At 35.1% G+C, this 24,428-nt stretch overlaps 1 protein-coding gene across 1 annotated transcript in view; it reads right to left on the reverse strand.

Moving 5' to 3' along the window:
* Positions 1 to 24,428, reverse strand: part of NUP93 (nucleoporin 93) — a 112,395-nt gene that overhangs the window by 12,554 nt on the left and 75,413 nt on the right. Inside the window, exons 5-16 of the mRNA XM_044664134.1 lie at positions 21,930 to 22,058; positions 15,046 to 15,120; positions 13,054 to 13,143; positions 11,515 to 11,654; positions 8,608 to 8,740; positions 6,328 to 6,485; positions 4,840 to 5,005; positions 4,282 to 4,375; positions 3,357 to 3,548; positions 663 to 789; positions 470 to 542; positions 53 to 97 (exon numbers count right to left, since the gene is read on the reverse strand). Of these exons, the coding sequence (XP_044520069.1) occupies positions 53 to 97; positions 470 to 542; positions 663 to 789; positions 3,357 to 3,548; positions 4,282 to 4,375; positions 4,840 to 5,005; positions 6,328 to 6,485; positions 8,608 to 8,740; positions 11,515 to 11,654; positions 13,054 to 13,143; positions 15,046 to 15,120; positions 21,930 to 22,058 (1,422 nt within the window). The remainder of the gene's footprint in view (positions 1 to 52; positions 98 to 469; positions 543 to 662; positions 790 to 3,356; positions 3,549 to 4,281; positions 4,376 to 4,839; positions 5,006 to 6,327; positions 6,486 to 8,607; positions 8,741 to 11,514; positions 11,655 to 13,053; positions 13,144 to 15,045; positions 15,121 to 21,929; positions 22,059 to 24,428) is intronic.

The raw sequence follows: 24,428 nt of genomic DNA on the forward strand, positions 1-24,428 counted from the left end.
AATGTAGATCTCTGACAATTTTTTAAAAAGCAGAAGGAATTTTTTTACTCACCTTTCTACTTCCATCATTCTCCAGTTTCCCAAGAATCATATCAAACTAGAGAAACAAATAAACAAAAAATTTTAAACAATTTGATGCACTTAGTAATAATAATGCCATTATCTAAGGGACAAAATTAGGTGAAAATGAGGGAAAAGTAGTGGAAAATGTCCAAATTCTATGCTGTTACTTTTTGAAGGCAACAGTACCTATTCCACTGTCAAGGACATTTTAAAGGGGATTCATATAGGGTTTGATTAGATAATTTTAAGGGCTTTTTGACTCTTAAGACTATGATTCAACTGAAACATAAACAAATCCCTCCCCCCAATACTTAGTATGCATCACATGTACATGAAAATCATATGGAAACAGAAATACACTTACTTATGTTTACATGTTTTTAGTAAAACAGAAAAAAGGACATACCTCTCGACTTTCTATTACAAGTTCACTAACACAACGCAAAAACATGTTTTCTCCTTGACTATCTTTCTCATCTCTGTAAGAAAGCAAATAAAAACAATATTCTTTAATTCATGCTTAATGAATTCAAGGCCTTTAATGGTATTCAAAGAACTATGGAATGAAAGTCATTCAAAATAATCAGTCATTTCCTTACCTGAGAAAGTAGAAGTACTGCAATGCTTCCCTTGGATCTGTCGATTCAAATTTCCGGGTATAGAGCATCAAAAGGCGAACAAAATTAAGACGTCTTACACAAGGAGGGTCGCCAGCTTCATGACTCACTATATAAGAAATAAAATAGGTCATAACCATATTCCTTAATGAATAATAGAACTGGGACAGTGCGCAAGTCACTTAACCCCAATCATCTAGCCCTTGTCACTCTTTTGCTTTAAAACCAATACTTAGTACTATTTCTAAGAGAGAAATGAATACACAGAACTACCATCACATAAAAAAGAACTAAAAGCTCAATGGATTAAATATTTTATGAAACAAAATCCAATGCACAGATACAGTACTTCAAGGTCAGTCATTATTCTGTGACCTGATCTTTGCCGTTATTCGACTTGCTCCTAGGAAATCTTAATTCCTTGCTTGATACCTTGGCAAATTTGAACACTGGAAGCCAAGTCAAACACAAGTTTTTCTGTATATCTGCTTATTTTGTGTTTCCTTTCTTTCAAATGAAGTTCAGAAAGAAAAAAATGCATTGCTTTATCACAAGAGATTTTGAAAATAAAGTGACATTGTTTTTACATATAATAGAGGAAAAGAAAAAAGAAAATAAAGCAATATGAAGTTTATTTATTTATTTAAAAACCCTTTCCTTCCATCTTAAAAGCAATACTATGTATTGGTTTGAAGGCAGAAGAGTGGTAAGAGCTAGGTCAGTGATGGGCAAACTATGGCCAGTGGGCCAGATGCGGCTTCCTGAAATGTTCTTTCAGGCCTTGGGACATTATTTCTAATGTGATGAATACAATGAGTAGGATACAATGAAACTTTGAAAGAGTTGCCTTAGAAACAGACTGAGCATTTCCTTTCCTTTGGCCCCCTTTTTAAAAAGTTTGCCCATCACTGAGCTAGGCAATGGGGGTTAAATGGCTTGCCCAGGGTCACATAGCTAGGAAGTATCTGAGGCCAGATTTAAATCCAGTACTTCCTGTCTCTAGGTCTGGCTCTCATTACACTGAGCCATCTAGCTATCCCTGACATGAAGCTTTAAAAAAAAGGAACTAGGATTCCAGTTTCTTCTTGTATAAAATGGGGTAACAATGACTGTTTTGGTAGTAAAATCACAATTATCCTATATTTCATATATGAAGATGACCCAAGTTTTTTTTCCTTTCATAAATTACTTTTATTTCTCATTAAATGAGCACAGTCATTAGCATATTAATAACAGATATGTTTATTATTACATATCCATCAGTGCGGCTTTCAATACCACTTGAAACATGCATATCATCCTAGAGACGAATCATTTTTCCAGTGCTTCTTATTTGATATACATAACTGCAAAGCCATTATAAATTACTGAGGAGGTATTTGGTTAAAAAATAAAATAAAATAAATCATACTGCCCATACCTTGAATCAACTCTCGTTATAGAACAAGAGCTTAACAGTATTTTTCTGGTAATTCCTATATTAACTGGAAAACATCACAGATGTATGCCATACATATTTTGTTTCTGCATACCTTTCTATACTTTTCTGCAGATACTTTTATGAACTCATTCACTATAGCAGGTAATTTCATGCAAAGATTGTATTCAATTTATGAAATTCAAACCAACTTCTAAAAATACTTTAAATTAAACCAATTATCAATAAAAATCCACTGACATACAACTGTCAGGAAATATACGTTTGCTTTTTTGAAATTTCTACATGGTAGTAAAATAATTATCTCAAATTAAGGCACTAGAAGGGCAATGCACCACCCATTAAAAGTGTTCTAAAAATAATTTACATTTCAAACAGTGCATACATTTCTTATGTTTGTTAACTTAGTCTTTTATCACTTAAAACCATAAGGAAATACATTATAAAATTACAGAAATGATGTATCCCAAAATATGCTTTCAAATTTGGTTCTTTTTGTACAGTTAGTTCCTAATGCCTCTAGTATTAAAATAATTCAGTATGGCTTGGCAAAAATGCATAGATTAAATGTAATTATTTTTTGTCTTCTCCTCCCCCTCAATCGATGACCCAAGTTTTAAGTTACTTTTCCACCAGTGTTAAGAGGGTATACAGAACTTACCTAGAGTCCTTCATTTCTACACTTTAGACACAGATAGCATGAATGAGATATGGCTAACCAGGGTTAGCTAGCAGTCTGAAACTACTGAAAAAGGTGGCTGCTCACAAAGGAATAACCTGATTAACTTTGGACCCTGAATGACTCAGAAAGAATTTGTCCATTCAAACCTATAGTACCTACTCTCTGCAATGTGCTACATTTGGTAGGCACTGGAAGAGTTATAAAGATATCTAAGATACGGCCACTGCCCTCAAAGAACTTACAGTCTAGAAGGGAAGATAAGGTATACAAAGATTAAATAATACATATCAAAATGTGGTATGTCTTAGAACACAAACTATTATGTTTAGTGATAATTATAAAGCAGCTGTAAATATAAAATGCTATATGAATGCTAGGAGAATTTCAAATCATCTGGGGAACTGACCCACTAAGAATATGATTGAAAATGATTTAATCCCTGCCTTTCCTAAAAAAGAGAAGGTGGGTACAGTGATGTCATTATTGCCATCAATGAAAAGTTAACAATGATTCTGAAATAATTCCTCCCTTCACATCCCAAGGCAATGGTACTTACAGAGCTGTGCACTCTGGCCAGATGATTTCAAGAGAAGCTTTAGCTCATATAGCACCAGTGCTACATGGACAGCATGGCAGCGTAGGCGCTCCACACGGAAGAGGAAGGCAATTGCGGCTTCAAACTGTGCTGTCAAGAAGAGCACTTGGAAGTAGAGAAACGGCTGGTGGTTCACAGCAAAGTGGGACTCTCCTGGAAATACAAAGAGCAAGAAGAGCCATTCTTAAAGAATTAAGTTGTTTTATCAAAGAATTTTATCCCATGTAACTGCAAATAACTAGTGGTCTGATACAGTTTGCTGGAGTTACAAGATGGTCTAACTACAATTGGTTGATAAGATGGGATGTTAACGATATTCTTGGTACCTTAGAAAGTGACAAGCAAAAAGGGGTTGCCATTAGTCACCGAAACCAGCCACAAGAAGGCACAGAGAAAAAAAGTTCTCCACATGCCTTCCAAATATCTCCAAAAGGAATCATGCCTCTATTCTTGCCTAATGAGGCTTGTTCAGCAGGAAGAGAAGAAGGAAAAGGTTCAAAGATGCCTCAGTTTATCCTTTAGACTGGTCATAGGGCACTCCTCAAGCTGTGAGTGAGATGTAGGATAGAGGATCACATAAGTACACACTCTATATCTTGTCCAATAAGTACTACTACCATGATTAATGTAGTTCAATTGCTCAGGATGTAGGCTTCTTATTATGTGACTACTCATCTATATAATAACGAAGTCACTCATATTGTAATTACAGAAATCCAGTTCACCTTAATGAACCAGTCCTTGAGAGTTAGCAATCAAGGCCCTGAAAATGACTGGGAAGGCTACTGTGCTTGGAGGCAAAATATTTTTAGACTTCAAAAGCTGAGGCTGCTGAATATATGGAAAATGCCTAGGAAAGAACCGAGGTGGGTTCAGAAGTTCTTACCATAGTCTTCCAACAATTGCTTCTGAAACTGTGATAAAGTGAGTCTGTCTTGTGGAGAGCTGGTGCCATCATCCTCAATACATACTTGATTCAACTAAATCCCCAAAAGAAACACATACGTTTTTATAAACTTCTCAATTGAGGGCATGCAACTGTGTCTATACTGAAAGCTAGTCATTGCTATGATGGTTGTGTTTAAACAAGGAGTTTTGAAACAAAAAATGGACCAGAAGACAGATCTGCTGATTAACCCTAATCATCCAGCACTCTTCTGCCTTGGAACAAATATTTAGTAAGAATTCTAAGACAGAAATGAATACATAGAACTATCATCATATAAACAGAAACTAAAAGCTCAAAGCTCAATGAATCAAATATTTTATGAAAAAAAAAATGCACAGCATTCTGTTTACCTCACTGTGCCCCTCCCCCCACATCAAAGAGCTAAATGTCTCAAACAAACGCCAAAAGACACAAATTAAATGACCCCTACTTTTAAGCAATTTCCTAGGTGTGCACGTGCACATGCACTTCCCCTCCCTCCAAACAGCAACCTGCCTTTAACCAAAGATAATCTTCTGTTTTATCAGCCACTTCACTCTGATTATCAGTAACGTCACATCTGCCAAGGATACAATAAACAGCTCTCTTGTAGGGGTCAGTGTTGTTTCTAAGGGCACGTCGATAATGGAGACGAAGCTTATTTTCAGTGGCAGGGGACAATCTAAAGATTTTAAAAAATGGACAAAAGCATATAAACACATGGAAAATGACTGAGAGTATTTGAAAACAACTCAAACTCTAATTCAACTTGAATACTTCAACAAAAATAAAACAGGGCTTTAGAGGATGTTCAAACAGAGCTTTTTACATGACCATCAAGTGAGAACTTCTGAGAAAGCACTTTTAAGCACACACAAATGTATAAACATATGGAGTCCTAGAAGAGTGTCCAATTCTACAGTAAAGAAGCACAACTTCTGGTTCATCTTATCAAAGAGGAAATAATTTAAATTATGGAGCTAGTGATGGTCTGCACATCTACTGTACCAGAACCAGCCTAGCTAAAGTTGGCTGCCACTAGAAGGTTGGACACAACATTATACATTAAAAAAAAAAAAATCACAGCAACTGATTAAACAGTCTACCAAGTCAGAGAAAGGAGAAAATTCACATTAGCTTATTGAGTACTCAGATCCATAAATTATAAATCCTTTAAGGCCTAGAGTAGTATTCAGTCAAACAAGCCATTCTTAAGTTATATATGGAACATAAAGGAAAAATTGAACTTTTTGCTATCACAGAAGCAACATTTTATTGGTACAGAGATACTGATAATACATCAAACACTAATAAAACCAACATAAGTCCCAACACTTAGCATTCCCTTAGGGTCCAGAAATTTAACAAATATCTGTTGAACCGATTTGACTGCCATAGAGAAGACTGTCTATCTAGTCTCCAACTTACCAATGTAGCAAACAATATTTTTGAAGGCAGTAGACTATAGACAATTAACTCAGTGCTTATAAATAAAATGAGACAATGCAAATCCCATTTAACTGTCCTTAACCAGGGATTAATGGTAGGAATGAATCATGTTCCTCTCCAATGTCTCTTTCACTACCATATAGAAAGCCTACAGAAAGGATGTAATCCCCCAATACTAATGCACAATCATAAGCATGCCTTGGAAGTTGGCCTTCAAGAGGCTGCTCCCAGGATGACAAACAAATAGGCTGATGCTAGGCACACAGAGACCTGGCAGGACCTGTTATATCTTGCTTTGGTACAGTCTTTGAGGACCAGGGTCATTTCTAAGCCACAATGAAGCATCAGGGGCCTTGAGTAGATTGCCCTTCAGCTTTAGTGTAATAACCAGATTTAACATTCTCAATTACTATTTTATACCTATTCAAAATTTTGTTTTTAAAACAGAAGCTTATTTCTAATCACATAGACGCAAAGGAGGGTACAGTCACAAATAGAACTTTCTATTTTTACAACTTAATTTCTTCTAGAAATCTTTTATCTTGTTCAACATACCTTCGATCCTTATTATGCATATATTCTTGGAACCAAGTTTTAAATTCTCCTAGCTGATGCTGGGCTCGATTAACCACTTGTGAAGCTGCAACTAAATCTCCACAGCGCATGCAGTAATAAATTAATGCCCAAACAGGATGTCCTTCCACTTCTCCATCCTAATAAAGGAAAATACTTAAAAAATAGCAACTCTCAAAGCATCTAGATGGTTATAAAGCATTTCTTAAGTACTTATTATGTATCACACATTATCCTAAGTGCTGAGGATATAAAAAGGGTAAAAACATTCCTCACCCTCAAGGAGTTCACACTCTAATGAGGGATATAACAATCTAATTGAGGATATTCAATCTTGTCAAGTAAGTAGTACAGTGGATAGAGCACTAGGCTCGGAATCAGGAAGGCTCATCTAAATCAGTTCAAATCTGGCCTCAGACACTGATTAGCTGTGTGATTCTGGGAAAGTCAATGAACTCTGTTTGCCTCAGTTTCCTCATATGTAAAATGAACTGGAGAAGGAAATGGTAAACACTCTTGTATCTTTGCCAAGAAAACCCCAAAATGAAGTCATGAAGAGTTAGACATGACTGAAATAATTGAACATCATCAGCAAAATCTTTTCATCTTTCTATTTATATATATGTACATAATTATAAATATTTAGAAATTTCTATTTATAAATCCCTATGAATTATGTTGCACACTTTTTTTTTCTGGGTTAAATGTAGAACAAAGTCCTTAAAGTCCACTGAACAATGACTCAAAAGATCTGGGTTTGAGTCCTGACTTCAACATTTAAGGTTTATGGTCATAGGCAAGTCACTTATTTGTTCTCAGCTTCAGTATCCTCCTCTCTAAAATGAGGATCTATTATTTATGTCACCAATTCACTGAGTGGATTCAAGCAAAAGGATTTAAAAAGAATTATTACTAAGAATTATTCTTTACAGCATTAAAACCACAAGGCAGATGGTCCTATGCCAACAGCCTATGGATTATTTATTTTAAAAAATGTACTGATGTCATTTCTTGTTATATCACAATCATTTCTGCAAATCCCCTCACCTATCTCTAGACTGAACTCTCCCATATAATAAAATAGTTAAGACAAAAGGCATGATATGGACACATCTGCCAATGCACAAAACATTCCGCCTTCAAAATTCCTTATCTCTCTGTTGTGAGGAAGAAGAATAGTGTTCTTTGGGACCATCACCAATATTTCAGTTACTCAGAATTTTGCTTCCTTTTAGGAATTTTCTCATTTACATTCCAGCAGTCACAAATATATTGTTCTTTTGGTTTTGTTATTACACTCTACATCAGTTCATATACATCTTCCCATGTTTTTCTGAATTGCTCATCTTCATTATTTTTACTGCACTAAAATATTTCATTTCATTAGCCTGCTAAGCATTTTTTAGCCATTCCCCAATAATGGATATTAATTTTGTTTCCTTCATTTGTTACTATAAAGAGGGCTGCCCTGAATACTTTGGCATACATGAAACCTTTGCTTCTATATTTGGCCTCCTTAGGAAGCACTACTCAGTGGGATCACTGGGTCAAAAAGTATGTATAGTTTAATCACTTTTAGGGTATAACTTCAAACCAATTCCTAGTAGTTCTTCAAATGCTCTGATAGTATGTAATATAGTTATGTGGCTCTTTTGGATAGTGGTTATTAGAGATCTCATCCCAGAGTCACATGACTAAATCACTGGGGAAAACAAGACAAGAGAATGAGAGTGAGGAAGAACACCACTGAGAGAAAGATAAGAATTGGTAGATTAGTGTACCTTTAAGACCTAGGCTTGCTAACTGATGATCAGGAGTGAGAAGTGGCATGTGCTGAATATAGTGGAGACTATAACCAAGAACAGGGAGATCACTGTATTCTGAGCTAACTTGATTCTTTTGGGCTCTAAGGTGGTGTGGTCAAACACAAACATTTTGTAGAATATCTCAGGTCCTGCCAAGTCTAAAATCCCATATTAGGTTGGAATGTGTAAGAGTGGGGAATGGACTGCTTGGGAGTTCTAGGAAATCAAACACCTAAATTCATTTTTGAAAAACAATTAAAACAAAATAACTCTTTTACAAATAAAGTTAAACATGCTAAAATGTCGTTTGTGAACTTTAAGTCATGTTTTTAAAAAAATCCTTTTTTCCCCCTCTCATTTTTTATCTTATCAAGGTAACTATAGAAAAGGTTTATATAAAGTCATTAAAGGTTACTGTGATGTGGTTAAGGAAAGGAATAAAATAAATTTGAGGTACCTGAAGTCCTGGAAGAGGTGCTGGGAGTTTGATATTAAGAAAACTTCGAACCAACTGGTAAGTTCCAGGGACACCACCCAATTGGGCTTGATGTAGATTTCCAAAAACAGTAACAAGTGTATAATTTTTGTAACTAGGAAAAAGTCATTAAAAACAGCCCAAAGTTAAAGATATTCCTTTTAAAAAAAGCTGTCAAATAATGCTCTATCACTAAAGATATGGCACCATTAAAGGACGGTGGATGCAGGGGGAGGATAATACAACTGCTGCCTTCAAATATCTAAAGATGGAATAGATTTGTTCTATTTTGTTCCAAAGGGTAGAACTAGGACAAATGATAGGAAGATAGATTTTTGGCTCAAAAAATAATGAAGAATGTCTAAGAATCAGAAAATTGTCCAACATGAAATGGGTTGCATTACAAAATAATGAATTCTCCCTCTTCCAACCCCTGCAAATGCCCACAAAGGTTTAGCGGCCACTTGTCAGCACTGATATAGAAAAGATTTCTGTTTTGGGTAGAAGGCTAAACTGAAGGATTTCTAGGATTCCTTTTAATACTGAAATTATAGGATTCCAAAATATCCCCCCAGTGTGTGCAGAGAATCAATATTAAAGAAAATGTCTCATTTCTGAAGGGGTAATAAATAGCATATAGCTAAGTCACTGGAAAACATTTGACCAAAAAAAATCTACTTTGCTATCTACTGCAAGAAAAAGTTTCCCCAAATTATACTCATACTACTCTCATTTTAGACTCAGTAAAAGGTATTATTTGCTTTTAAACCTAAATATTCACTTTGGTCTTGATGAGTCCTGCAAAGGTTACAATGAAGTAAGGATAAATTTACAAGATCACAATCAAATAACTATTAGGTAAAACAATATATTATGTTAAAAAAATTGTGGACAGTTAGGTCCCAGGAATTTCCAGGAACTTCAATTTAAGTGATTAAAAAAGAAAGAGGAGAAACAGGCAAAGAAACTAAGAAAGGATATTATTATTAAAATTACAGAAATCAAAGGAAACAGACTGGTAACCATTATAAGCTTTTAGTTAAGGAGTAAAGATGTGATGAGAGAATTCTAGTCCAGTCGTGAAGGACTTGTATTCTATTTAAAAAAAAGCAGAGCCAGAATTGGCTGGACACTTTCCCAACACACCAAGAGACTCCCTACCAGGAGTCTTCAGACCCTGAATATAAGCCTGCAAAATCCTTTGGTATCATCTTTTGTAAGATCACAGAAAATAAGTACTGTGAATACCCATTAAGATAAATATGATCCAGAGGTATCTAGGTGGCTCAGTGGATGACCCGGAGATAGAAGGTCCTGAGTTCAAATCCAGTCTCAGACATTTCCTAGCTGTGTGATCCTGGACAAGTCACTTAATCAAGAAAGTAGGTAAAAGTTTAAAATTAAAATTAAAAGATATATATGACTCAAAAACAAACACATTTCAATACTTGAAATGTAATTTAACTGAATTGAATTCTTTTCCTCCTCCCTTTTATTTGAAACCTTTTAAAAACATAGAATCTGTCACTACAGAGTAATTTTTACAAGTTAATACACTTTAGATAGTACAATGATATAGATTCAATCAAAATAAACAATTATTTACTATCACTGTACTATACATAATACTTTATGGGGGAAAAATAGAAATACACATGAAACAAATCAATATTTTAAAAAATTCAACTTGAGCTTAATGAAGAATTTTGGAGCAAAGTGTATAAACCCTCTGTAACACAGAAAGTCACATAGAATTTTAGATACATTGGCTGCATGAGCACTGTACTCCAGAATATAGTTATTTTGTCTAATGCACTGGATGTATTTATTTTATTATCTATGTTATAACAAATAAACTACTAGTTTTAAAAACCACTATGATGCTATACTACCTCTGAATTAATGTACAGCTCTACACAGGACAATATTATGACTTCTTAATAGGATATCATTTTATATAAAGTGAATATACTGAAAACAATATTGAAAGGCAGCAGCCACCAGCCTTCATGGCCAAGTGTTGCAATTTTGCAAGTATATTCAACTCAGCAGCCTTCTCTTCTTAAGCCAGCAGGGAGAAGCACAGTGCTCTCTCTCTGAAATAAAGAGGATTTGTTGCAACACTTATGGCAACCCCTGCTGGCTAATTCAGAGATGAATTGAATGTCCTCAATGAAGGATGAATAGCACAACCCCCTATTAATGGAGTGGACAATTGTAAAAGGACAAAAGCACAACTGTAATCCCCCTAAATGACTGACTCAAGTTGCTGTGGAAGTGGCACAGAAACCTTAGTACAAACCACTGGCATTAACAGCAGGGAAGAAATCAGCGCATCAAATGTGGAGCGTGGACTCACAGGGATTAACTGGATGTAGCCAAAAGGAAAATTAAGATTAAAGAGGGATTTAATAGGGGGGGACACAGGCCCATCTACAGTTTGAAGGCAGTAAGATTGCTAGGGTTAGCAGTCTAATTAAAATGCTGTAAGAGCACAAGTGGGTATAAAGGGGGCAGGTGGAACCATACTAGGAAATGGGACTTTGATCCAAGGCATTACCCTCTAACAATCATAGTATCTCTACTGCAAAAAGAGTGTGTGTGAGTATGTGAAAGCTAAGGCGAAGAGAAGAAATGAGAAAGAAATAGGTGTGTTCTAACAGCCTCACTGTTTACCATATGATTTTACTGGTGCAATTTCATATCATGGAGTGATGCCCAAGTAAATAGCCATTTTTGACAACAACATAATGTTTTTCTGCCTCATTTACTCTTCTCCAAATTACAACCAGTCACGTCTATAAAGCATTCCACGTGAAGATTACATATACATTCAAAACTTTCAATTATAAAGGATCTTAAAAGCTCATTTAGTTGGCTTCAGCTTACCTTTGCTCGAGGTAAAGTAAAGCCTGCCTCACAAATTCCATTCGTACCTCCATGCTCCTACGACTTTTTAGTGCATCTGTCGCAGGAGCCAACAACACATCTGTCATTTGTTTCACTATCGCCCACATATCTGAAATATTCTACACAAAAACAACAAAATTAGAAGGAAATGCTGCAAACACTAAAGCAATCATTAAGGTTTATATAGCATTTTTTCTCTTAGAAAAAAATTACATGAATATAATTTAAAAGAAATGGGAAATATTGAGGTTAATTTAATCTGCTGAAAAGCTACAGGTTCTTCTCTTGGCTTGCTCTAATATGTAACATTCACCTTCGTCCTGTTTTAAGGGATTCTGATCTCAACTCTCTAGTGAGCTAATAATCAGAACTAATTTTTGGATCAATTATTCTCTCTGTCTGACATGCCCACCTACATAATTAAGAGACCTTAAAAGTAACAAGAACATTGAATCTCAGTGGGTTATCTATTAAGAGAGTGTGAATAAATTTGTAATTGTTCAAAGCTCTAGGAGTTTGAAAATTCAGGTAGCTATGATTCAGTCCTTACAAGGTCATTTAGATTTCACAAGGCTAAAATAAGAATTTAACCTAAATAATACGTATTATGTCCTCCTAGGGAGTCACTATGGGCTGTTGCTCTAACCATACTTTTTGGACTACATAGCAACCTCCTCCCTCTACCCACTCATCCCCTTCCCAAAGATTCTTCCCCTGACGACCTACAATTAAAGGAGGCCTGTCATTCTTTCCTTTGTGCTGCCCACACATTCCTTCTCCCTAAGAATCTTCCAGTCTTTAAATTTTTCCTTAAGATATCTCTGAGTACTTGGCAAGCTTCCACTGTAAAAAAAGTTTTGTGGAATTTTTAAGTTAAGGATATTTATGATAAAATCAACCACAGTAGATCAAGTAGATTAACACTTTGTTTTTCAAAGGAAAAAAAGAAAGGGGAAATCCTATATAATGTAGATGCATATTAAGTTGCAGCTTATTCCCTACAGTCTTATATTGGGGTGAGGGAAGGTGGCAGAGGTGGGGATGAAGGGGATGTTGGAGAAGAAAAGGATAGGTAGGGCAAGTTAGGTTGAGCAGTAGTACTAGCAGAGAAAAGTCATGAAAATGATGAGAAAACACTTATCAGGCTATCTATCACTTGATTCAAGTTCAGTAAGCCCACCAAAAACTGAAAATTGTGAAAGCTCCATGTCAAATAGCCTAATACAAGTGTCAGAAATCATGAGGGAAACAATGTACTGGCTGACTTAAAAAAAAATGGCAACAATTGTGACTAAGAATCCATGTAGGCCATCTGTATATGGCTTAAAGGAAAAGCAAAAATGGAACCACAACACACTAATCTTCTTTATGGAATGTGAAGAAAACCTTTGAAAGATATTTTAATATCCAAGAAATGTAATATTATCAGTAGCTTTCAGCAAAGTCAGCAAGTTACTAATCACATCTAAGGAAACAAGATTATATATTTCCATACTTATGCTAACACTTTATTAGTACCTTATCATCCAGTTCTGCAACAGCAGCACAGAGGTCTACCAGGTTAGGTTGCAGATGTCCATTCACTATCTTCTCATTATAAATATAAATCTGAAATCATTAAAAGCAAAGCAAATAGTATTATTTAAATATTTTTTCCTTTTTAAAAAATTCTTTTGGGCTCAATCTAAAGCATCTTTTCAAATAGTGGTCAAAGGAACCTTCATTCAAGTTTTTTAACTAAGGGTAGCCAAGTTAAACACAGAGATTAAAGAAAGATTTCTCATAGCCAGCTTCCCAGTTTCACATCTGAACTAAAGACCAGCAGCACTGAGACACCTCAAGGCCACCCACCACCCCACTAACTGAACAGTAGGAGCACAGAGGAAAGAGGGGAAATGAGGGAAAGAAGTATTATGGGCAACCCAGGGCTCCTTTGCTCTACCATCGTTTGGTCCCAGCTGATAGGAATCAATGGCGAGACGAGGTAATGGAGAAATGTGTCCTTACTGCTACCATCTGGTAACCAGAAGGCAGGCTCATCCAGAAAGCAGCAGCAAAAATCTTTTCATTTTCTTCTAAGCCAGAGAAACATAATGGTGCCACATCCATGCCAAATGGGTAATGTTATATGGACCATCCTGTTATGTTACAATGATCAGTACTTCAAACTTGAAGCACACACTTGTTCTGGAGGAAATCCTTATGCTTTAGATAAAACTGTCTGGGAATGATGGTGCTGAGTATATGTAAGAACTTGGTCTCATCTGAATGGCATCAAAAAGACTGAGACCTCAAGCAACAATGAAAAGGATTGTCTTTTTAAAAAATATTCTTAAATCTTTTCTTAAAAAAATTTTCTTAACAGATTCATGGAAATTAACTTGGAAGTGAAAAACATGCAAGGTACATCAAATAACTAATGAAAATTCATCAGCGATGGTAACCAAGAAAATGAATCTATTCTCTTACCCATAACCAGAATTTGGGGAAAGTTTTCATTTTGAATAACAAACTATTCAGTCAAATGTTTATTGACAGTTTTTATTGAAACAAAAGAAAATTTCTGGTTAGCTGTTAGTCAGAAAACTCCATTAAGCAAAGCCCCCAATTCCTTAATCATTCTGGCTAATAAAGACTTTTACTGAATATAAACTTAGTACCACACTCATTGTGCAATTTAGATCATCAATCTACTCTTCTGGGTAACCAAAACAGACATTCTTTTAAAATTATATTTGATATAATAATTTAGCCAAATAAATGGCTATGAGTTCAGGGGAAGGAGAGATTACTATGACCTGTAATGGGCAAGAAGGACTTAAGGAGTAGCTAAGCAGTGCAGCAGACAGAGTGCTCAAATTCTTAGTGTTCAAATTCAGCCTCAGACACTTATTAAAGTGACCTTGTGGAATTTAACTTGTTTGTCTTAGTTTCCTCAACTATAAAATGGAAATAATAATAGCAGCTATCTCCCAGGGTTGTTGGGAAGATAAAATGAAATATCTATAAAGTAATTAATATAATTTCTGGCACATACTAAGGGCTATCATTAGTCTTGGCTATCATTATCATTATTATGAAATGAGCCAGTCCTTGAAAGTTTGGAAGGCTTCTCAATTATTTAGAATTGTATTTAATAAGAGACAATAACCTACTTCTCATTTTTTAAAAGTTATTTTTCTTAACACTTTTCTCTCTACATTTGTTTAAACAGGAAACATCCTCTATTACATTAGATTTCACACTTTGTTTACTCAGATTAAAAAAAATTGGGAGTTACGAGGACCTATTATTTTATTGGTGAAAGTGAAGAAAATCCCTCATCAAAATATGCCAGCATCAGCTCTTTAACTTAGAGAGTTTCATGTGACACCTGGTGTCATATGGCCAGCTGGAAAGCTAGCATCCTGATAAAGCCAGATCTTTATCCACTATTCCAGGCTACCTTTCACAAATATGATATTTTAAAATAATTTATTTGCCAATAAAAACAATTGTCATCATACTCACCTGTCGGGCATAAGCCATCTCAATGCTATCTAAAGAGCTTCGGCCTGGGGGTCCCAAATCACTGACATAACTTGGCTATAGGTCAAAACACATTAATAATCGGTTATGGACACCAAGTTAAAGTTACATTAAAAAGTACATATTCAAGATTTTTTTTTTTTTTACCATCCTCCATACCCACCAACTTCCCTGAAGGACGGCTTCAAGGAGTTTGAATAAAAGACAAGTCTCCTTGAGATTGTACAGTACTTGATTGTCTTGAAAAGGACAGAAAGCTCTGTCAGCCTCATTAGTACCTCAACTGGTATTTCTGGGATAAGACTATTTCAAACCTTCTGTTTAGATCTCAAGTAATTCTCTCTCAATAGATGTTTTTTCCCCCTTGGGTCTCTAATAAAGCTTAAATCTGTTTATTCTACCATCATCGATTATGTCCAAATAGTCTGGTGAGAAAAGTTTATAAAGCAGCAATGTGCACAGACATATTTCAAATCTATGTCCTATATAAGACAGCAGTAGCCAATTCATTTTTGGTGCTTAAGATGCAAAAAAAAAAAAATCATAATTATAAAAAAATCATAATCAGTCCAATTTGGGTATTGAATATCATTTATATATCCACAGAAATATAGTCCTTGCCTTCAGGAATCTTACAATCTAGTCAGGGGACTAAGACACATATGAAAAGTTAAATATATAGAAGTCATTTTTCCTAAGTATAAAAGCATATTTTTAAACGTGTGATTTACTACATATGAATAGTTATTAAAATAATACTGATTAGAGAAGGTATTTATATATTCAAATACAATAACCTCCAAACCAAACCAAAAACAAAGGCAAAATTCCTTGCGCCCTCCTCAAAAATGACAGATGCTTTGTTCTTGAGAACAAAGCAGCTGCTGAGGCAGGTTTCCTGGGAAACAGATGTGAAGAAAGAACTACTATGCAATCTCTCCCTGGGCTCCTTTAGATAAACTATATAGCTATCATAGGTAATTCTGGATTTGGGCAACCATCATCATTCACTGAAGGAGTTTTACTTGAACACAGATGCCAAAGGATGATGTGTGATTTGGGATTGTTATAAAAACAAAGCTTCCTTCTGTGAATCACAATATTTTTTCCCCTTTGCCATTTAAAAGGATTTTAAAATATCACCGTGGCTGTTACTTTTAATAATGAATGTCTGACTAAGTTGAAAGTACACACCAGAATCTGTAATTAAAAAATGTATTTCTGGCAAGTTATTTAAACAAACATAAATCCCCTTCACTACAAAGTTCTTTCCCCTCCTTCCCCACCCCCACCCCTCCATCTGAACTGGAATGTTTTTATATTGAAAATTATTTTGGCAGTTGTGTTACAACCAAGAACATAGAGACAGTAAATGCTTCAAGTAAATTATCTTTGCTAATAGAGTAAAAAACAGATAAACAAAAAGAAGAAAAATCAGAAAATGGAGTAAGAAATTAAGCAGAATTTAATGCTGAGAAACAAATACATGAGATGGAAGAGTCACAGTGGACATTAATTTATATGCAATTTGCTACGCAGTTAAAAACCCAGACCTACCATAGTAGTGCTGACTGAAGGAAGTACCTCAAAGGCAAACTAAGAATGAAAATACAATTAAGAGATTTGAAGAAAGTGATTAATAATGATTTTATTGTGGAAAGAATGGCCTCACGAAAAATTATTTTTTTAGAAAATCCTAAAACAATACATAAAGAAAACAAGAGTGAACATATGACTTTGGGGTCACAAAAAGATTAAATTCAACAGCAACTTCATCTAATGGAAATCTGGATTCCAGGCCTGGTTTTTCCCCTAATTATGTGACAATTCTGAAACTTTATTTCCCCTTCCAACTCTAAAATCCTCTAATTCTAGTAAATCATAGGGCTTTAAATATTTATTTTACAAAATGAATTTAAGACAAAATTCAAGATCTTTTAGATGATGATATCCATCATGTTATAGGGCAAATGTCCAAGGAATATTATCATTGGGCACTGAAAATTTATTAAAAAAAAAAAAAAAAAAAAAAAAAGCTTAGATTAGGAAAAAAATGTTCTCAAGAGATGAGTCTTGAGTCGAAAAATGGTGGAAAAAAGAAACTTGGAAAGACATGGACCATGTAGCCTTTTGATCTTTCCATGATGGAAATGTCCATCTTACCCCTCATTTTCCCAACACAAAATTGTCTAATAAAAGACAATTTGGTCACTACATGTTAAATTCTCCTATAGTTTAATTTCATGCCTGCCTCGAGTAATTTTAAGCTATACTGATTTTCAAAATTGTTCTATAAATAATATAAATTTTAGTTCCAGTATATTGAAATCTGGAGAGTATCCATTTCAATTTAAGAATCTATCAACAATGTTTGCAATGCAATAGCAAAGAAGGTTGAGATGATTTCAGCAACTGGCATTAACTATATGTTACATGTACAAGGCTTAAAAAAACATGTTGAGGGCCAGGGGATACACGTAATGTATTTTAGATCAAAGTTAGATGACCTGAAAGTCATACTCAAAAAGTGATATGATCTCCTAAAGTAGTGAGTGCCAGTTAAAAAAAAAAAAAGTGAAAAGGGAGGGGAGGGGAAGAGAATGGTATTTATTTGGTTTCTGATGATTATCTGCGAAGACATATAAGTCTGTTTTAGTTAAATATTGCTAGGAGAACTGTTTTAAAAAAAAACACCAAAAAATCTAATTTAAAAAATTACTCATTTAAAGAGTAGTTATTTTTCTGGCCTCAAATTTCCATTTAAAGTATTTTTGCCTAATGTTCTTGTTTTCCAGAGTTTTTCTCCTTCATTTGTCCTTAGATAAGCTTTCCTTTCCACTTGTGTACCCAAGCTCCATACACATAAAATGCATTATTCATCAACAGAATGTGTAGAAGAATGTTCCAGAGCAGTGAAACTGGGCAAACATTTTATCAAAATTCCAAAGAACAGGGCCGATTAATGGTTTGGGGGTGGGTGCTACCATACTGCATAGGAATAATGGATCTAAACACCATTTACATTCCTGGATTTCACAGCAGTGCTGCCAAATAAGGCACGGAAAAGAATGAGAGGAGATAGGAGATATATACTAGAAATGGCAGGCAGTGGCAGCATTCTTTAGTGAAGACAGAAGGCAAGTGCCAAACTATGAGATAAATGGGAAAATTGAGGTCAAAGTAGAAAACAGAATCTTCAGAAAACCTGTATATGGGTAGAAACTGTCAGAACTGAGCTAATTACCAAAACATCTAATCAAAGAGAGTTCAGAAATATGCAGAATATGGTGAGAGATTAAAGGTAGGGATAGAGAAGCCATGCTTCTTTATCCTTTTTCTCCTCCTCCAATCTCCTATGAAAAAACACTAATAAATGAAAGTGTAATTAAGAGGAGTTAAGTTATAAGAAACTATTATCTATAAAGCTTGCAGTTTTGCTTAGCTTCCTTTAAAAATCTTAGCAATACTGTTTTCACAATGTCATTTTGGACTAGGAATCAGGAGAATACGTTTCTACTAATTAGTGGTTTGAATATGACCAAGTCCTAATTTTTCTGAGAATATATTTCAACAAATTAAAATAAAAAGGGAGTGGGTACTGAGTGAGAGCAGAGATGCATTGGGGAGTTTGACTACAGGATCTCTAAGGCCTCTTCCTAATTTGGCTAAATGTTGTTATATATTGTTAAGATTATTTTATTAAATATCAAAGTATTAAAGGCTAATAAAGCTTTGGCTCTTTAATTTTATCTCTTAAACGAGGCACCCACTAGATTTTAGAAGTGTCACCTGAAATCACTGAGTCTTAATTCCTGCTCAAAAATAAGTCTGCCTCCTTTTGCAGTAACTCCCACATTATCAATGTACCTAAATTCAAAGACATTTATCAAGTGCCCTTACTATGTGCAATAAACCATTCATTATCTTTTTGAGGTTTAAGTAGACTTCTACCTCAATAAGAAGCAACAGTGGGACTGAACAATCAAAAATGCTAATGTGATTTTAGATCTCATTAAAAAAGGCATAGCAGCATTCAGATTGAGGAAAGTGATAGTCCCATTGTACTCTACCCTAATATGAGCATATCTGGACTACTGAGTTCAGGTCTGGATGCCATCTTTTATAGAATTCATTGATGAGCTGGAGCACAAGCAAAGGAGGGCAACCAGGATGGTGAAGGGCCTTGGTATTATGCCATTTGAGGCTGAAAGCACCAATTTTATTATTAGTCTAAAGATGAAAAAAAAAACACAATAGTGGTTTCCAAATATCTGAAGGACTGTCATAGGAAAAAATGATTAGATTTCATTCTACCTAGTCTCAGAGGGCATATGTATGAACAGAAGTGGATCACAGGAACATAGGTTTGGACCTAGGAAGAGTCATAGAGGTCATCCAGTCCAAGTACTTAATTTTACATATTAAGAAAATGAGGTATGAAAGAAAGCTGGTTTTTGACTTAGGTCCTTTGACTCCAAATCCAGTGCTTTTTCTACTTGGCCAAGGAGAAACAAATTTAAGCTTGATATAATGGGGGAGAGGGAGGATTATCTATCCCAAAGTGGAACTGACTAGTTAGGAGCTAGGGAAACCTGTTCAGTAAGCAAAGAGTGGAATGACTGTTTCTTAAGTATAATGTGGTAGAAAGTCATTTTTGGTATAGGTTAGACTAGATGGCCTCTGTGGTCCCTCCCAAATCCAAGGTTCTATAATTCTGGCTTCAATTCACAGTGTGCATGCCATGTAACTGAAATAGAACTCTAAAGAATCACCTGTGAGTCTAAGAGTAAATAAAGAATATTCTGAATAATTAGTATATATTGGAAGGTTAGATAAAAACACTTCAAACACCTAAAACATTTTTGAAATGATAGATTGATATTATTTAAGGATTTTGAAAAGAAGCCTATTATTAAAAGAAACGTGCTCTTGGGCTCTTTTATAACTTGGAAGAGGAGGGAATTTTACTACCTTTACTGTAGCCACTAAAAGCAAAAGCAAACATTGAGCTATAGGGATTAACCTAAATGGAGAAGAACAAAATGGTTTTTCAAGGAAAAAGAAGACAGCTACTATATAAGATAAAAACAATTTAGATAGTCAGCTAGCCAATGTGATCTCTGACATGCCCCTTCCTTGTTGCTCTCTCCAGATAATTAGTTTGTCATGATCAAATAGTGAGAACCAAAGAAGGATATGAAGTGTTTAACTAGGTGCTATACTTTTTAAATTCTGAAGCATGAGCCTTTTATTCAGACCACCCTATATAAAAGTTACTAATGTCTACAGAATTACTGAACTTCCTTTAACAATTATATTATACCATTTTCCTTGATGACATCCGGAGGAAATTAATTCTCCAAATTAACTTTATGTTACTGAAGCATTTCCTTTATTAAAACTTGCCAGCCTCTGATATGACTGATTGGCCTCTTGTTCTTCAATTATACAACAGCTTGGCAGGGAGGGATATTTTTCTTTCCCCCCCTTCCATTTTTGGTATAGGCCTCATCCTCTTTCATTAAAGTACCCAAATTTTGGCACCTTCTTCAATGATCGAGTCTGCCCCCAAAGAAGAATAATTTCTGTTTTGGATTTAAAACTGTTCTTATCTCAGTTACCTTTTGTCTAAGAACAAAGAAAATATTTCAGATATCAAATTATACCTGCTTTCCTTTTTGATCTGTGCCCAATGATATTTTAAACATAAAGGGAAAAACAATATCTGTCTCCCCAGGAGTCTAATACAATTAGTCTTTTAAGTAAGATAGAAAATACTGATATAAAGAGGGCTTACACAACATTTTGCCTAAATGCCACATTATCCTTCCTACTACCTAGAAGGATTTCATTACATTAGTAGAGTGACCAGACATCCATGTTGTCAGAGATGTGATACTATCTTGGCTAACCTATAATGAGTACCTTATGCATGATGTGTGTGTGCTAGGATGACAGCAATGTTATCCACCCTGCTGGAAGGTCATAATCACCAGCATCAATAAACTACTCTCCAATGGGACTCAGACTCCTTAGATTAGTAAAGAATAGTCTGCTAAGTAGACTAGTCTATTTTTAAGAGATGAGCTACCAGAAAAGAACATCTCATTAACAACTTTTAATTATTTCCAAATCCCATTACAGACAACAGCCTATTAACATCATTTTAAAAAATGAAGTCCATGGTGCAATAAATTGTTCTAGTTATTGCCAAGCTTCATGAAGAAGCAAAACTGAAAAACTGAGCTGGTATATGGTTTAATACATTTTTTTTCTCCTTGAAGGTTCTGGTTAGAACATCATTTGACAAGGAAACAAGGTCTAAGACTATATATGGCCCACTCCCTAATGTCTTTAGCTTTTTCATCTATTTACTTGGAGACTGGTTTAAATGAAAATCAAAAATTTTAAACAGGAAAAGACTTCTAGATACTAGGCCTCTTCATTTGCTATACAAAATTGCCCTACAAGCAAGAGTCCATGAAATGGCTACCATTTGGGCATCCCAGACCTAGAATCTAGTGGTCAGAATTACAAAATGGAAGCCAGCATTCTTGAGTCATACTGACTACATAGCCTCTATTATGAATCTGCTTCCTCCAAAATGTGTTGAGAACACTGGTCACATACAACATAGATCTGTTTGAAAAAGATAAAGAACTCTTAGTAACTCAAACTCTTAAAGGCCTAAAATGGAAACTTTGACAAAAATTTTAATCATTAATTCAAAATTCTCATAATGCATTCATAAATACATATCAGAAACTACCTAAATGACACCTTTAGCTAAATATTTCTTTGACTTTAGCTCTAATATAGTTGATGTACAATGCTATTAATACACAATTTTTGTGAACTAGACTTACTTCATTCTCTTGTGTAAAGTCAAGAGGATCTTCTCCTGAAGCAAGCAGAGTATGGAGTATCCTTTGTTTGACCTGTTCCCATTCCACCAACATTGACTCTCGATGATATTCTTCAGCCATAGCAAAGGTCTACAAAAGAAACAGATGCTAATGAATCTAATGTGCAAAGAACAAAAGAACTTTCTCTAAAGCACAAAAGAAATGAAAAACAAAACAATAAATCAAGTCTCTCTAATAATAAAAGGAAGGTAACCTTTAAAAATCTTAAAAGGATTTGCTACCAAATATGATTGTAAAGAAGAGGAAAAATTCAAACGAAATAGAAGGATTTAGTTATATTTACATAAGTAGCAATGAAAACAGTTGTATGATATGAAAGCCATTAGAAGAAGCACTGGGCTAGGTGCCACAATATAGACCCAATTTTGTCACTAAGTGAACATAACACACCTGCATTGTCATAAAATGTACATCTTACTCACAACCATAATTCACCATTTTTTGGCCAAAAGAAGAGAGGGTATGTTTCACCTGACCATAACATTTCCACCTCAGTTGTAGAACCTACCTACCTACTTGCTTTCCTTCCTTTTTCCCCCTTTACTTCCCCTCTCCCTCCATCTCTCTTTTTTTCTCTTTCTTCCATCTTTTCCTTTCCTTTCCTCCCTCCTTCCTTCCTATCCCATCCACTTCTATCTCAGGTAGCGGGCTGGGTTTAGAGACAGATGATCTAGATTCAAATCCCAACTCTACCCCTTGGTACTTGTGTGACCTTGGACAAATCACTTCACCTCTTCCTGTGCTTCAATTTCTCATCTGTAAAATGAACTGGGCTAGATTAACTAATTCTAAAGTCCCTTCATACTCTATATGATGATTAATCTTAAAGCCTATTCTAGGAGTGCCAGGTGGTAAAACATTTATTGAGTGATCTTCTAAGGCACCACAGTAACATTTTCATAGGAGGAAGTAAACCCATAACAGAAAAGACTATTCTGTAATTAGGTTACTAAATGTTCTACTCAGATTTGCTACTGTATGTCTGGCAAACTCTACCTCTGTCTGTTGGTGTCACTATAAACTCTCCTGCCAAAAAGCACAGGCACACAAAAGGAAAAGATAAACACTAAGGGGAAATCAAAGCACTTATAGAGAAACATACTGTACAATGAGCATTCAACCTATTATTTTCTAATTGGCAGACCAGGTTTCCCATCAGCTTAAATACACTTTTCAAAAAGCTATTTCATTTAGAATCAGATTGGCATCTAATTAGGTAGCACTAAGGGAATGATTGTTAATAATGCCTGCTTTATTTTTTGGCAACATAGGTAATTTATACTGATAATATATCTATACATAAGCTTTTGTGAGGCCATTAGGCATACTGATTATCCTACCTTTATTTTGAAGTTTATTTTTGCTTCAGTATTTGTTAAAATGTAAAAAGAAGCAAGACAACAATTAAAGAAGCATCAGCTTGGGGAATATTACAAGTCTGATTTTGATCCATTTTCATAAGAATTGGTGGATATGACTTAAAATTAAGTGTGTGATAGATACAGAAAAGCCCATAATCACAAATCAAAAAATCAGACTCCTATTTAGTTGTTTCAAATGGAATCATTCCAAAGAATAACCTTGGTGACAATTTATAATGTTGAACATTTCCCTATAATGATCTTTGACCTAACTAGTACAGTTAGTGAGAAAGTACATTCTTGTGCATGGAGAAACTGTTTTGAGGGGCAAGCAACTAGATACAGTCCATAAGACAGCATTATTCTCACTTGAATCACAGGAAGTCTCTCTCTCAATCCAGTAGCCAAGCCAAAAATCATCCTTGACTCTGAACCTCTCTTTGCTGGGATCTCTGATAAAGTGGAGTAGTGCTTTAACAGGAAGAGGCCCAAGGGAAGCAATTTTCAAAACTCGCCATTAGCATTTGCAAAAGATAGCTAACGATGTGGCACTGCTAGTTTTTGATGGATGTCCAGCTTATCAGTCTGTTGGTCAATAAGAATATTTCAGTTGAACAGTCAATAAGCATTTATTAAGTGGTTACACTGTGTTAAGTAAGCACTGGGAATTCAAAAAAGGGCAAAAAACCCAATTCCTACCCTCAAGGAGCTCACACTCTAATGGGAGAATGTGTGTGTGTGTGTGTGTGTGTGTGTGTGTGTGTGTGTGTGTGTGTGTGTGTGTGTGTGTGTGTAGTGTAGTGTAAATGGGAAGCAATCTCTGAGGAAAGGCACTAGCAGTGGGACAGGGAGGAAGCAGGCCAGGTAAAAGGCCTCTTACAAAAGGTAGGATTTGAACCAAATCTTAAAAGAAATCAGGAAATTAGGATTAGGGAAAGGGAACAAGTATCCTTTAAGCACCTACTTTGTGCCAGGCATTGTGCTAATAAGCACTTTACAGGTATTATCTCATTTGGATTTCACAACAACCCTGGAAGATGGGTGCTATTATTACTCCCATTTTACAGCTGAAGAAACT

Source organism: Gracilinanus agilis, chromosome 2, assembly GCF_016433145.1.
Source record: "Gracilinanus agilis isolate LMUSP501 chromosome 2, AgileGrace, whole genome shotgun sequence".
NCBI lineage: Eukaryota > Metazoa > Chordata > Mammalia > Didelphimorphia > Didelphidae > Gracilinanus > Gracilinanus agilis.